The 16,104-nt window shown below is 39.7% G+C and overlaps 1 protein-coding gene across 2 annotated transcripts in view; it reads left to right on the top strand.

Moving 5' to 3' along the window:
- PIGN (phosphatidylinositol glycan anchor biosynthesis class N) overlaps nucleotides 1-16,104 on the top strand; it is a 450,907-nt gene that overhangs the window by 366,900 nt on the left and 67,903 nt on the right. For both annotated transcript variants that reach the window (XM_089674856.1, XM_089674855.1), the window contains 4 exons: nucleotides 3,104-3,190; nucleotides 4,451-4,506; nucleotides 5,239-5,314; nucleotides 12,020-12,093. In XM_089674856.1, coding sequence (XP_089530982.1) covers nucleotides 3,104-3,190; nucleotides 4,451-4,506; nucleotides 5,239-5,314; nucleotides 12,020-12,093 — 293 coding nt within the window. The remainder of the gene's footprint in view (nucleotides 1-3,103; nucleotides 3,191-4,450; nucleotides 4,507-5,238; nucleotides 5,315-12,019; nucleotides 12,094-16,104) is intronic.

Below are 16,104 nucleotides of genomic sequence, written 5' to 3'. Positions count from 1 at the left end.
TTGTTTTGATTATTGCCCTAGCCCTGTGCACCTTTCCCCTTTTGCTAGTTTCCAACAGATTACAAAGGCTGCCATTGTTGCTTTTTGGATTTGGTGCAAACCCCCACTAAAAATTGTTCTAGAATAGCTTGTGAACAATCCTCACTACATGGTTCATTGTAAGGTCATTGTAGCTTTGCTGAACTATGGTTTGATTGATTTTCTTCCATTTACAACATTGTTTAAAGCTGTAAACTAAAATTGGCTTAATTGGCAACGATTTCAGGTTGAACGTTTGGATCAGTATTAGGTGTAGCACTGGTAGCATGATCAGCTGGATTATGTTTGTTTCTGTCATTCTGAAAGGCTTCTCTATACATAATTTGGAGAAAGGCTTGATTTTTTTTAGATGGTGCTTGCTTATAATTTCCTAAAGACCGTACGCTGTCTCCACTGTTGTTCCCATCTTCATTACTGCTTAAAAAATGTGAGTTATGGTGCTGCGTTGTGTTATTGGCTTCTTTTAACATGATGCTGTTTTGGCATGGAGTGAAAAAGGATGTTTGTCCATTCCCAAGTCAAATTGCTTTAGATCGATTTACATTAGCTGGTTTGTGTGCTGTACCCAAACTTCACCCACAATAACACTTTTCCTAAATCAAGCCTTTGTGCATATAGAGCATTGTGCTACTGCTTAATTTACTTTTTACATTCTTAAAATATCTTCCTAGAATAGGATAGGTGTGTCTGGCTTCACAGCTGTAATCTGGGGAACAGATGGATGCAGATAGCGATGGTATCTAGCAATCTCTGGAGAAGGAGTTTCTAATTTATTATCAGGCACCATGTAACACCCCATTAAGGTTGGAAGAGAAGCTGTAGATTTTCATCAAAGGATTCTCCAGTAAAACATTATAGCCCTCCCTTGTATAATGTTCCGTTGTCCTGAACATGTTTTTAGTGTGTATGGAACTGTGCTTGTTTTAATGTCGATGATGTCAGAGAACTCTGACTTTGTAAGCAGTCTAATAGTTTGTTCTTCTAGAACTGCATACGTTTCATTGCCTATTCTTTCTTTTCAGTTGCATATACTTTTACTAAAACAGATCTTGAATGTTGATCGTAGGCTTGTAGAATCATAGTTTGGCCAAAAATGTCTGTGCACTTAGCTGTTACTGAGGAAGCCAAATCTTCTCTGGGCTTCCAGTCATATTTTTTCTTGTCTTTAGAACTCTCTGGAAGGGAAGGAGGCCGACCAGAGTGTAAAGTTGCAATGTGTTTTTGCTTGTCATGCCCTGAGCATTTAATGAATGTTTTGCAGTTGCTTGCCACAAGTTGAGTTAACTCACAGCACCTGAAATAGATGCCAATCTTCTTTAAATAGGGCTTGCGATCCTCAAGATTGCATTTCTTGAGAGGATGTGACTTTCTGTAAATTGGGCACTCTCTAAACAGTCTTCCAAGTTTTTAACTTTTAGCTGTTTTGGCAGTCTAGGAATTCTGAAGGGGCATTTGTTCATGTGCAAAAACAGATTTCTTATGGTTGTGCTTTCTTTTCTGGTAAGCTGACCACTGGAAAAAAAAGGCGGAGATATTGGGTCATTTCTCATCTTTGTCAGCCAATAAACTGGGAAAATTCAAGGAAACACAACTCCATGATCTTCCTTTTGTTTGGATCCAAAAACCGTTCATTTTTTTGTGATCGTTATTTCATACTATGGGTTAGCGCCAAAAGCAGCATCTATATAGACAGTCCTGGCAGGTAACCATCTTCCTTAGCACACGTTAATTCAAGAAGATTGTCAAATAGTTTGTGCGGTTTTGGGGTTATCGTTGATGTATTTAGAAAATGTTTTCATTTTCCTAAGAAGACCATGTTATATCTTTGTATTCAGATGGGATCATTTGAGAAAAGCAGATGAATGTTGTGAGAACTGTTTCCATTTTATTTCCTTTGCAACATTCCTACCACTTTCTTGTATGCAGTTGCTAACACATTGCTGGGAGTTAGACATGTATTTCTTAGATTTTGCATGGTTTTTCTTCTAAGTGATCCTTAGAAAGTTGCTGGACACATTCCTAGTATATCATGCCAGTGATACTCAGTGTCTGGAATATCTGCTTCTTTGAAGATGTTCTTACTTACTGATTCTTTGTAAACTGCAACCTCAGTGAAAGATGTGGCAACCGCATTCTGCTGCTCTAATTCAGCTTTTTTCTTAAGCATGCTGGCTTCCTTTACAGCAAATAATAGCTTTGTATGACCTGTTTCCACCTTTGTTTGTGCCTTAAAAGCCAAGGAACGAATGAATGACAGCTTGTCTGATCTCAGTGGCTTTAAAAACTTAGTTTTAGCCTCTTCATTCTGAAAAGTGCTTGTATGCTCAGATTGCTGTATTTACAGTGTAAAAGTTTTCAGGCTTGTATTTTCTCCTGGACGAAAGTGTTAGATAGAGGAACACTGGCTGTTTGAGGAAGGTTCTTTTCACTACTGATGCAACTTCCTGGAGCCTCTCATGTATGTCTTGCTGGAATAAACCCTGATATAAGTACTAATGGCCAATAGATGACTGCAAAAAAAAAATCAATACAGAAATTAAATGGTAAATGCCCATATTATTATATGACAGAATAAGAAGTCTAGTATGTATTTTTTTAACAGCAGGTCTGGCTTCTTTTGGATGTACTCTTTAGTATAACAATAGTGTGCCACATTTGCTTTTGACCTACAAGCATGCTTAATGCATACATTCAGCCATTGCAGAAAAGTGATTCTCCGACAGTGGTTAGTTTACACCTACATGTTCTGAACTGCAAACCAGTGCAGGTTTTCAAGAGTGATTTTTTTCATTGACCATACATCATTTTTCTCCTTTATTATGTATTTTTAAACTTCTCAAAATCTATTAGGTTTCTAGGATGTGTTGTATTTTCTGATGTTTGCCCGTCTGGAGGTCTTGCATTGTCACTTACTCAAAACTACAGATTTTGAGCATGGTTGTTGTAGTGGTGATTGCTGACAAATGTTCATTTCATGACTCACCACAAGGGGGCATCTCTTTTTGTTAAATGTGACTAAGATGACACATCACATTGATTTTCTGTTTGTTTTTTCCCTTCACAGCTTAACAGTATTGACTTCTCCAGCAGTACAGATATAACTCAGTTTCGACAACTAAATTTGGATGACATTCGAAGAGCCTTCTTTTTGGTATACTTTTTTTTTTGTAGAGTGTTGGATAAATGATGATAGAAAAGATCTGTCTTGGGTGCAACATTTTTTTTAAGAAAAAATTGAGTTGTTATCCTTAACATTGTAATTCGCACACATGAAAAAGGCTTAGTCTCTGTTTCAGATATCTCATACCAATTTATTTTAGACTGTTAAGCAATTATGTTCCATAAAAGTCCTCTATGCCCATTTGTCAGTTGCATGTTAGCATTGTGAAGAAAAAACATCATACTTCTGGCTTATCAGCTTTAAAAAAAATAACTTCACTTGCATGTTGATGTCCCCATCGCACACTAGCAAGTTATAAATCTAGCTAAATTGTAGCTTAGTTGCTTGTACAGCTTGCCCACTGCCTCACAGTCTTGTTTCAAAATTTTTCAAATTCTGTGCCGCACCACTCATGCATAGGAGATCGAATGCCATATACTTCCCTGGTAAGCTGTTAAGGAGTTTGGGTGCATGTGTTAAGTGCAATACAGGATTTGGTAGTTTTTACCATTTGAGCATTATAGGCCTTCAATCACTGGAATGCAGACCAAGCATCAGGGCATGTCCTTGCTGAAATGTCACTATATGATAGTGACATACCTTCTGAAACCTAGTCTGTATGCAGAAAGTGGTGGCCTTGTGATTTGACAAAATCTGAGGAAAGATTCATCTACTAAAAGGTTGGCTGAAACTAGACTAAATAACCAGCATGGCAGGTCAAGGATGTTAGGACTAAACCAACTAGTGTCAAAACACAACTGGTGCAGAGAAAAATACAAAAAAACTTTAGATAACATCACCAAAATTAGCTGCTGTGACAGCACAGTGCAGTGTAGGTTTGTATAATCAATCAGAAATATATACAGCAAGAGGTGGAGGGGAGAACACAAAAAATTGAGTTATGCACCAGGTGCTGGGATATTGGTTATTCATCCCAGCACTGATTTTCTGGATTTGGCATCTCTGGAAGGTCTTGGCAGAGTTCAGTTCTGGATCGGCCAGATGTTAGTGACAGCTGCAGTCCAACACGAAGTCCAAAAATGGAACTGATCAGCTCCTGAGCTTCTGATCCTGGTCCTACATACGAAGTTGCCTTAATTCAGCTAAGAGGGGTAGGGGTTACATCGGTGTTAATGTGCACATGACAGGTGTGCTTTAATGCAACATGGCATACTTAGTAATTACCCAGAAAACTTTGTAACCACGTCTGCTTTCTCTGTTTGATAAACATTTTCCTTCACATTTCTTTAGGTGTTCTTCATAGTCACAGCCTTTTTCGGTACTGGGAATATAGCATCCATTAACAGGTAGGATGGAAAGATAAAACCAAAATAAGAAAAATCAGCTGCTGAAAAATCATTGGCAGTTTAATAATAGCTATGTTACAATTGATATCCCAATCCCACCCCATTGCTTACCATGGCACCTGCAGCCTGTTCTTAACTACCGAACCCCCCACCACTCCATAGCTGCATTTTCTCTGAATTGTGACATCTCCTAGATTGTAAGCTCCAAGGAGCAGGGCCCTCGAACCCCTCGTGTATTGAATCGTATTGTTACTGTACTGTCTCGTGTACTATCTCCCATTATAATGTACAGCGCTGAGCAAACTGTTGGCGCTATATAAATCCTGTATTATAATAATAATAATAATAATAATAATAATATATGGCCTGCTGCTTCCACCAGATTTATACAAAAAAAAAACTTCATCACAGTTGACCTTGTTTGCACAGTAAGCCCTCATAGACCTCTGAGGGAATGTCTCCCAAGACTGGAAATGCCCAATAGAAGTTTATGAGGGCTTCTTAGCACAGGCTTGGCCAATAATAAGGAAGCTTCCATCTAAAGAAGAAAACAACACAGCAGTCGGATTTGGGTAGGTAAGCAGCTGCAAAATAAGGGGGAAAGAGAGTTGGAAGGATCTAACAGGGTAGGTAAATGTATTTTTGTCTGAAATTACACTTATCCTTTGAAGTCAAACATGTAGGCATGCAATATTTCTGCCTCTCATTGTGTTTCCCATTTTTCCTCTTTAGCTTTGACCCAGCATCTGTGTATTGTTTCCTTACGGTGTTTAACCCATTTGTGATGGGAGCTTTAATGATGTGGAAGGTAAGTCTCTATACAGTTAGTATATCTTAATATTAACTTAAGAAATGAATATTAAAGTTGTACTCCAGTCACATTTAGCATGCAAAGCCAAAAGATAAACAACTTATTGCACTGTAGAAATATATATATAAAAGCTATTTTTCCCTGCAAAAGATTTGTAATTCTGTTCAGTCTGTCTTGTGATCTGGGCACCCCTGCTAGACTGCACAACTAGGTTATTTAATCCTTAAGACCTCTCTGCAGGCAACATTGCTGTTTAGCTATACATCCTGGACTATGACTAATGCAAGTCACCAAATGGGCAACAGCACACAGATGAGATCATCACTTTTATCTCTCTTATTCTCAGGAAGGCATCCTCTCACAGATTGACATCTGCTGATCGCTCAATTCTCCTTGCCGCTCTGAGCAGAGAGTGGTGACTGACAGTCACCACTCTCTGCTCTGCCCACCCCCAAAGTGCTTACTGTAGCACTGGGCTGTGGAAGGGCAGGAGCAGCTGTCTCAGGCTCTCAGCGGCTCACTGAGCCAAGTGCTGGTCCAGGCTCCTGAGTGGATCTCGACCATATGGTCATGATCTTTCCCCACCCTGGACCGACTTAGTGACATCAGCTGACAGAACGAACTGCACTCACGTGATCCACAGGAGAAGTACGACCAAACAAGGTTTGGCTGTACTTCTTCTATAACGTTGCTATGCTGAGAATTAGAGGATGCTGATATGAAGAAACATTTAGGTACTTATGCCTGCCCAGGAGGGCAAGAATGTCAATTCCCTGTTACCTCTGCAATATGCAAATATGTATGCAAAAATTGACTTTTCCTTACATAAGAAAGCCCAGCACTACCTTTAGGCTTTCTGATAGACTATTAATCCCTGTATTAGGGAGCTACCATTATTGCTACTGCCTGCAAGGGTAAATACTGTATAAAGTATTAAAGAATTTTTGAATAAAATAAACATGCTAAAAAGTGGCAAACATAAATCGATGGCAAAAATATCTTAAAAGAACTATGAATTTGCTATAATCTCCAGTCAAAGCTCAAACTATGAGAGTGAGTGTCTACAGGGTGAACCAGTCAGGCTAAAATGCATTCCTTGGTGATGGAAGTCTAATTTTAGGAGCTTACTGACAGGAGGTCTGAAAAGACTGATTATCTCCTCAATGCTTTAATGTGCCTTCATTGTGGGTGAGTATGTGAGTATGTATACAAGCTGTATTGCTTAACTGTAGAACTGTAGTAGAGAAAAGTGATGTTTGGGTTCTGACTGTGCTGTCTGGGGGTTCCTGGCTTACAAGAATTAGCAGAATTTTTGTGTAGAGTAAATGTGTGTGTATGTATATGTATATGTATGTATATATATACATATATATATATATATATATATATATATATATATATATTTTTTTTTTTTTTTTTTTTCTTAATCAGAAAGTGTTCGGATGATTGGACACTGACAAAACTTTGCTGGGAATGCCTATAGTGCACACTTATATAAGCCCACCCATTCCATGGGACTTCAGTTTTTTGCTAATGACCTTAGGTGATAGACTTTTTCTCTAATGGAGAAGTTTTCTAAGCCATTCTTTTTTCTACATTAATTAGACTGAAATGTCTTGAAATGTCAAAATATCAACATCCAACTATGTATTGTGTCAGGGCTCACTTTCAGGTTCTGTATCTGTAAACCTTTATGTGACACGTGGTGCAACAAATATATTTAAAGCTGGGTCGTGGTCTATTCTTTTGGCACCCAGACCTTAGGGAACCCTTTTAGGGTATGCCCACAGTGACTGGTGATGTTTAGTCTTCTCCAAGAACCTACAGGGTTTATAAGGTTAGACAGGTTTTTTCGCTGTTTGTGACTTGGTCCTGTTTTACATGTGGGGTATTATTCACTTTATTGTGTTATCCCCCTCTGTAAATATCTATACTATGTTGATGATAGGTATTTGTAATATAATTTTTACTTTTTTTGACCACTTGCCCTCCAGAGGATTTACCCCCCTTCCTGACCAGGCCATTTTTTGCAATACAGCACTGCAATACTTTAACTGACTATTGTGCAGTCTTGTAATGCTGCGCCCAAATGAAATGTATGTCCTTTTTTTCCCACAAATGGAGCTTTATTTCGGTGGTATTTGAAAGCATCTGGCTTTTTGCTATAAAACATATCCCCCTACCCAGAAATGCAAAATCACAGCCCTGCTGCCCTGTAGCAGTAGTTCTGCTACAGGGCGGTCGGGAAGCGGTTAAATTTGGCAGGTTTTTCCCACAAAGCATTGCTGCTTGGGTGGTAATGTCGTTACAGTCTTTGGGCTGATGCACGTCCACCATTTCCAGAGACACATTGGTCAGTGCCTGGGTTATCATGGCTTGTTTCCCAGACACGCTAATACTCTCATTCTGCCTCCATTTTGTCAATACCCCACAGGCAGAGTACCCGGCAATACATAAAAGAACAAACGAGAGCACACCTACCTTGTGCATTATCTGAGATACCATTTATTTAAAAAATAAAAAAACAGTAATATATTCACAAACAGGAATGAACAACAGGCTCGTTACAAATCTCCTAAAGAACAGCCAGAACTCGTGCACACTCCTCCAGATGAACAGGGAAGATGTCACAAAGTCCTGTAGATGCTAACGAGTTTCTTGAGTTCCTCTTATTTATAGAATGTCTGCTGAACCCTGTATGCTCTTATATATCAGCTAGGTATCGGAGTCAAGTGTCCTAGCCCTGCCTCCTGTTGGTGAGGGGGCTGGTTTGGATATGTTGTTAACCATATTTAGGTACTCCAGACATTAGCTCACAGGGCACACACCACTCTTCTTTAAACACAAAGGCCCACAAAAGACCACCACATTGGATGCACAAGCAATAACAAAAACTCCATAAAAGAGTATAATAAAATACAAAGCCAAATATCTATGCAACCAGCTCCTGCCCACACCTCTCCACAAGACATCAGGCAGGATAGTATATCACATCAGATGAATAGTGGCAAACTATACTCACAGTACACATATGGGTGGACTCAATAGGTACATGGCTAGATGGGAGCTAGGAGACTAGTGTTATCACTCTCTCCCTCCTTTTGTAACCCACAATCATTAACAAAGTATATACTTAATATTGTGTGTCTTTAAACATAGTACATAAAAAAAACTGTGCTTTTAAGCCTATCCAGGGGATCCAAAATGGTCCTGTCAGCCCCCTGGAACTCACGCTGCGCCTGACATACAGAAATACCACTAAATCTCAATGGGAGAACATGCAATCTTAAAATACCCATTCCCACCTGCCGATGCCACAGGAATCTAGCTCCTTCCAAGGCACACAACAGTTGACTAAGGCAGATTTCCCTGCAACTATGTCTGATTTCTTTTGAAAACTTTCTTCCCTTTTAGAACCTTCGATCACCAGGGCCAGAAGCACTCTTCTGCCTCTCTACCACCTCAGTCTATTAAGGAGTATCAAACGCCTAACCTCCTTGAGGAAGGTATTTAAGGATTTGAGGTAGATGAGGAAGGGGATCCTGTAGAGGAAAATCTTATGCAATTTAACAGGCTCAAGCTTAGGAGTCATGCCATACACCTTCTACTGTAAGCTTGTTTATTGATGCATTGTGTACTAACCTGCCTAGCAACATCGGAATCTCCTCAACCTAAACAAGTTCCTATGGGCACTAAAAAGCTGGCAAAGTCTAGAAAGAGTTTTCCTGTGAACATGTAAATTATCTTTGCTTTGCATGAGGATTGGCCACATTTTGCAAAGGTATTAATTCTTCAAAATCTCTTAGCTGAGTTATATGGAAAAGTAATTTATTAAAAAAATGGTATGTCCCTGCCATTTCTTCTTGTCAACAACCATCTCACCATTCTTTTTCATGATGCTCCCTCCCTGAGACCCTGTTGAAGGCAACCTTTGCTCTCACTAGTCCTGCTTTACAACCAGCTATTGCTGCTATGCCCATTTGTCAAACTGTTGCCAATTGGACTGCGCAAATAAATAGAGAATGTGATTCTGTCTTTGATGACCCTGCTCTGCTGGAACAATTGCAGCTCCTGCCTTCAGTGCAGATATTTTGTGTTGATGCCCTAGAGAATGTACTTTGCCAGGTCTCTAGGATGACTCTTCTGTATGTGCGTATGAACAAAGTGGTTAAATGCTTGGTCTGCTGAGCCTACTTGCAAAGGCATCTTTTACTTATGCCTTTTGATGGTGAAAGCTTGTTTGGTGAATCACTTGATACATTTATCAAGGACATTTCAAACTTTCTCATACACCAATGATTTTTACACATTGTTATGTGGGTCCAATATTTTTAATTTTTTGCTCTGCCATTCAGGCTTGCCTCTGCACGAAGAGTTTTCACAGAAATGCTGGCCCTGCTAAGATCTCAGGACATCTACTGTATGTCACAAGGTACAGTGCCTTCCAGCATTCAAAACACAATACATTTCCTTCAAACTTTCAGGTGGCTGATCAGGAAGTGTACCCTCCAGCCTTCGCTTCATCTGGAGTATTTAAGAATGATCTTGGACATAGCTCATAGCAAAAGATTGCTTATCTGATGCACAGCTATTGTACTCTCAGGTCAACCAGGCATCCCTCGACTCACTTCTGCATGAGGGTTCTGGGTTTCATGGTAACCTCATTTGAGGTGGTTTTCTTTGCTCAGTTCTACTGAAGACCTTTGCAGCTCAACATTTTCTCACTGTGGGACAAGCAGATCCTTCCTCTGTATCATCCATTAATGCTGTCCAGCCAGGCGAAAATCTCCTTGGCATGGTGGATTTCCAACTCAGCCCTAGTATACAGGGATCATCCCTTTCCTCTCCCTGGAAGGTTGTAATGATGAACACAAGTCTGGGCTGGGGCAGGATCTTCAATTCTCTGGCTCCCCATCAACATTCTGGAACTGAGAGTCATAAGATTAACTCTCCTACACTGGACCCCTGGCCTACACAGTCACCCAGTCAGGGTGCAGTCTGACAATGGCTGTGGCCTACATAAACCATCAAAGGGGTACCAGACATTGGGCAGCCCTGAAATAACCAAGCCTACTTCTCTCCAGGGTGGACAACCTTATTCCAGCTCTCCCTGCTATCTACCTATCAGGAGTGTAAAACTGGCAAACTGACTTTTTGAGTTACTGATGTGAATGGGTCCTAAAAGGCTCAATCATATTAATAGTGTTTCTTGAAGTAACAAGGAATGTGGTGCCTGTGACCAAAGATTGTTTACTGACACAGGCTGCAATAAAAACTTAGCAAATCAAAAAACCTCCTCACCAGATATATAACATCAATCAACAAAAACAATATAACAATCAATATAAATATTGTTAAAGAATATAAAATAAATAATTTATAATTTATAAAGTGTCCAAAAAGATATTAAATGTGTCCAAAAAGAAAATAAAAGAATATAAAAATAAAAATAAAAGTCCTTCACAAAAAAACTTTTTTTTATTTATAATTATCTTCTCCCAAAAAAATGTGCTTCCATCATCCACCAGTGTAAAATCAAAATCCCCTAAACCCCCTCTATATCCTCCAGGGCTCCTTATCCGCCTTGTAAGGCCCTGGAGGATATAGAGGGGGTTTAGGATCCCTAAAATTCTAAAAGGCGCAAAACTCACCAATATCTGGTGAGTGCGGTTGATTTTGATTTTACACTGGTGGATGGTGGAAGCACATTTTTTTGGGAGAAGATAATTATATATATAAAAAAGTTTTTTGGGGAAGAAGGACTTTTATTTTTATATTTTTTTATTTTCTTTTTGGACACATTTAATATCTTTTTGGACACTTTATAAATTATAAATTATTTATTTTATATTTTTTAACAATATTTATATTGATTGTTATATTGTTTTTGTTGATGTTATATATCTGGTGAGGAGGTTTTTTGATTTGCGCTCTTTATATATTTTATCTACTAATTGGTGTATTACACCGGTGGGCAGCAGCAAACTTTTACCTATATCATCTGTTGAAAAGCTTTCTTTTGTGCTGGGGTTTGTGATATATTTATTATTTTGCAATAAAAACTTGACAGAAGAGCTTATACTTCCTCACTATATTCAAAGCTAAAAAAAAAAAAAAAACTTTTTACTAGAGCTTCACTTTAATTACTTTTTTACAGTTACATTTTGCATTATTAATATATGAGTATAAATGAATAATTCTATTATCTTTCTCCTATAATTCCTTCTGTAATGTCCCATTAACACATTCACTGGTCTGCTTCAGTTTCAAATTACCTACTTTTTTATTATTCCTGTCATTCAAGTTTTCTTTCTGCTTTCTTTCATATGAGTCCTTTGAGACTAGAAATTTAGTTTAGGTTTTTAATAGGTCTTTATTGAGTGATTGGAATAAGAGGTTTCCCTGCCATGTGTCTCGTTTTTTATGAATTTAATGCATTTTTCAAAACACAAATTGTTCCTTCTCCTGTATTAGCCAGAATCCATAAAAGAGCTTATATTCTTGTACTCATTTGGTTTTTTGTAACCTATGTTAAAGAAGGACAGCATTAATTTGAAATACATCTAATATGGTAAATTATTCATGCAGAACAACGAGACTTTTCCCCATCATTCATTTACCAGTTAGAGCCCATTTACCTAACACCTCTATAAAGCTCTTAAAAGACATTTCTGCTGTAATATTCTGCTTTGTGTTTTACAGATTCTCATCCCCTTCATTATGGTGATGTGTGCTTTTGAAACCGTTCAGATCTCAGCGCAGATTTCTTCAAAGAGGTACAACAGCCATCAGTTTAAAAAATATTTAAATTAGGGCCTATTTACACTTATGTGTTGTGGTAAGGTGTGGTAAAATGCACATTTTTTTGCCGCTGATTACTGCAGTGAATAGTAATGTGCATACCATAAAAGGGTGCCGTTTATTTTAAAAGGAACTCTACAGGGACATAACATCTTTTGATGGGATTCCCTGGCAACCTCCCTAACGTAATTGATCTTAAGATAAAGTATGTCTAAATCAAGAATTGGGAGCAGTAGAGTCATTATAGTCAGTACAGTAGTAGAAACCAGTGCTGTGGACAGATGTTATCAGGAAAGAGAGGGCATTAGTGCAGGGAATTAACTGTTAACATAACATTTCTACTGAGTCAGTTCTCAGAAGCACACTGGTATTTTTCCTTCTTAGGGCTTCAAAATAAGTTCTAAATCCTCCTACCCCTTCTACCTTCACAACAAGCAAATGCTGAAAGAGGTAGTCTAGTATTAAGTTCAAACAAGAAAAACAGTTGCAATGGTAATAACAAACATCACAATATTTTATAATACTGCATTATGCTTAGTACTACACAAAATTACTCCATAAGGCCCCTTTCACCCGGCCATTCCGATCAGGTCTACCTGTCAGTTTTTCAGGCAGACCTGATCGGAAGGTCTATTCGTCCTTAAGGACAGATGGGTGTAAATGGATTTTTGTCTGTTTGCACCCGTCTACCTCCAGGTCTGATCGGGTTCGCTAAAAAGAAAAACAGAAAAAGGAATATTCTCTTCTGTTTTGTTGGAGTGGATAGTCCGGTATAAACAGACAGTGGAGTCCGTTTACTCCCGGCAGTTTACTCCCGGCAGTCCATAGACATAGGCTGTGTCCATGTCTGCTCTGAAGCAATCTGTTTTGATCAGCAAGGGATCTATGAGCTGATCCCCTGCTGATTGGAACGGGATCAGCCCCATGTGAAAGAGGCCCCATGTTGCTTAGTAATATGTTACCGGGTACACCCTAAATACAAGTGTAACAAGTTACTAAAGGTGGCGTTAGCCTTTAACCACCTGACCAGTGTCTACCCATGAAGAGCCCACACAAAAAAACACAAGATACCTAAATGTTGTTATAACTACAGAGAGAGTCTTGTGACTCTCAGCAGTCCCTGAGTCAGCATCGCTTTCCCAAGTCTGCTTGCACAGAAAATTGTGAGACACAGCTAACAGAAAAATGTAAACAAACCTATCTCTTATATATTATATAATGTATATCTATAGATATGCACTGATCAGAAATTACTTTATCACCTCTGACAGGTTAAGTGGCGTCTGAAATTCTTTGGGATATATTAGGCAGCAAGTAAACATGTTGTCCCTGAAGTTGATGTGTTGAGAAGAGAAAAATAGGCAGCGCAGTTTGTTGTGTGTGGGGCTGTGTAGCCACAGACTGGTCAGGGTGCCCATTCTGACCCGTGTCCATAGCCAAAAGTGCTTGCAATGGGCATGTGAGCATCAGAACTGGACCACGCATCAATGTAAGAAAGTGGTGGGGTCTGATGACTCATGTTTTCTGCGGAGAAGAGACGGCACCAGGATGGAGTATGAGTAGAAGGCAAGCCAGCGAAGGCAATGTGATGCTTTGGGCAATTTTCTGCTGGGAAACCTTGGGTCCTGCCATTCATTTAGATGTTACTTTGATGCATAGTGCCTAATTAAACATTGTTTCTAGCCACGTACACCCCTTCATGGAAACAGTATTCTCTGCCAGTGGCCTCTTTCAGCAGGATAATGCGCCAGGATGCAAATTCTCCAGATCGTAATCCAATCAAGCATCTGTCTTATATATGCTGCAAAAACAAGTCTGATCCCACCTCACAACTTACAGAACTTAAAGATCTAGTGGCATCCTTGCCTTCAAGAGTTAGGGCTGTTTTGGCCTGAAAAGGGGTCCTACTAAATATTGGTGGATGGTCATAAACGTATGGCTAAATTGTTTCTGTGCGTATATGTGTGTGTGTGGGCGTGCGTATATATATACAGTGTATATATATATGGAAAACATGATCATTTTTCATTTGTTTGTAGTTTTTTAAACGAACTTGCAAGCAGGTTTTCTTTTACCACTGTTTCTTGTAGTATGTAAGCTGTATGACTCCTCCACCCCTATTCTCCCTTTTAGCCACTCGGGCAGTGCCCGGGGTCATTAGGGGGCCCCATGAGATGCCCCTGGTACCTTTCATAGGCTTTTTTGGATGTGGTTTGAGTGTGGGTGAGGATACAGGGGCCCCATGATTTCCTATTGCCGGGGGGCCCCATGAGTTGTCAGTCCGCCCCTGCTTCAATTATATTGTTTTTTTCTGTTAACTACCTGCATTCATGTGCCTATGTGACAGTGAAATAGTGTATTGATGGAATTGAATTTTGAAGAAGGAATGTAATCTGTTTGGTGTAAACAATATAAACAATACTTTTGTCAGGCTTTTTGTGTTTTTTTTTTTTTGCTTGGTTACACAGTAGTAGCAAAATGTCTGTTACATTAAAGTGGTTGTAAACCTCAGACATGAAATATGAACAAAGCATATCCTTCTATACTGTGTACCACATTCATACCACTGTTGGTTCTCTTTTCAAAACCTCTTTTTTGAGGGGGTCTCTTGGATCCCCCCAACATCTTTTTCATTAAGTGAGGCAGAGTTCAGGGGTCAGTTGTGAGGCAAAGTTCAGGGATCAGTAGTAAGTGAGGCAGAGTTCAAGGGTCAGTAGTAAGTGAGGCAGAGTTCAGGGGTCAGTAGTGAGGCAAAGTTCAGGGATCAGTAGTAAGTGAGGCAGAGTTCAGGGGTCAGTAGTAAGTGAGGCAGAGTTCAGGGGTCAGTAGTGAGGCAAAGTTCAGGGATCAGTAGTAAGTGAGGCAGAGTTCAGGGGTCAGTAGTAAGTGAGGCAGAGGTCAGGGGTCAGTAGTAAATGATGTAGAGTTCAGGAGTCAGTAGTAGGTGAGGCAGAGGTCAGTAGTAAGTGGTGTAGATTTCAGGGGTTAGTAGTAAGGGATGTAGATTTCACGGGTCAGTTGTAAATGATGTAAAGTTCAATGGTTAGTAGTAATCGATGTAGATTTCAGGGGTCAGTAGTAAATGAGGCAGAGTTCAGGGGTCAGCAGTAAGTGAGGCAGAGTTCAGCGGTCAGTAGTAAATGATGTGGAGTTCAGGGGTCAGTAGTAGGTAAGGCAGAGTTCAGCGGTCAGTAGTAGGTGAGGCAGAGTTCAGGGGTCAGTTCAGGGGTCAGTAGTAGGTGAGGCAGAGTTCAGGGGTCAGTAGTAAGTGATGTAGAGTTCAAGGGTCAGTATTAGGTGAGGCATAGTTCAGTGGTCAGTAGTAGGTGAGGCAGAGTTCAGGGGTCACTGATAGGGGAGGTAGAGTTCAGGGGTCACTAGTAAGGATGGCAGAGTTCAGGGATCAGTATGGTCAGTAGTACATGAGGCAGAGTTCAGAGGTCAATAGTAATTAGCAGTGAGTTCAGTAATAAATTGCCAGCTTTGCTTTCAGACTAATGTGGTGTAGTTTTTTTTTCCCCCACACCATGGGTGCAACGCAGCGTACCAACGGTTTTTGTGTGGGTTTGCTGCACTTTGCCATAGACTTCTATTATGCTTGGGATACCGTGGGATATAATTGAAGCTTATGGCAACGTGAAACTAACCCAAATGGAAACTGTAGGTACACTGTGCTGCTACCATGTAAGCCATAAGGCATCAGTGTGAATGCACCCTACGAGGGAGGGAAGACCAAAAGCATATTTTATGGGTACAGGAAAGATTTTGTTTGATTTAACCATGGTCATTTATGCCCCTCCCACTGTAAACACAATTTGGCCACACCCACCATTCATAGCAGCTTTGGTGTGCACACCTTAATTCAATAGGCTTTGCACACCTATGCTCACTTCTGACGTTTTTTTCCTGACTTCAATTAATAATTTGTTATAGAGGAGGAGCACACAGCCTTTGATTGACAACCACAGCTGTGTATGTTCCCACAT

The sequence above is a fragment of the Staurois parvus genome, unplaced genomic scaffold (genome assembly GCF_062004578.1).
Source record: "Staurois parvus isolate SC_StPar_1 unplaced genomic scaffold, SC_StPar_1.0 ptg000153l, whole genome shotgun sequence".
Taxonomy (NCBI): Eukaryota; Metazoa; Chordata; class Amphibia; order Anura; family Ranidae; genus Staurois; species Staurois parvus.
The sequence above is the reverse complement of the archived record's forward strand: the minus strand, read 5'-3'. Positions and strand labels throughout refer to the sequence as shown.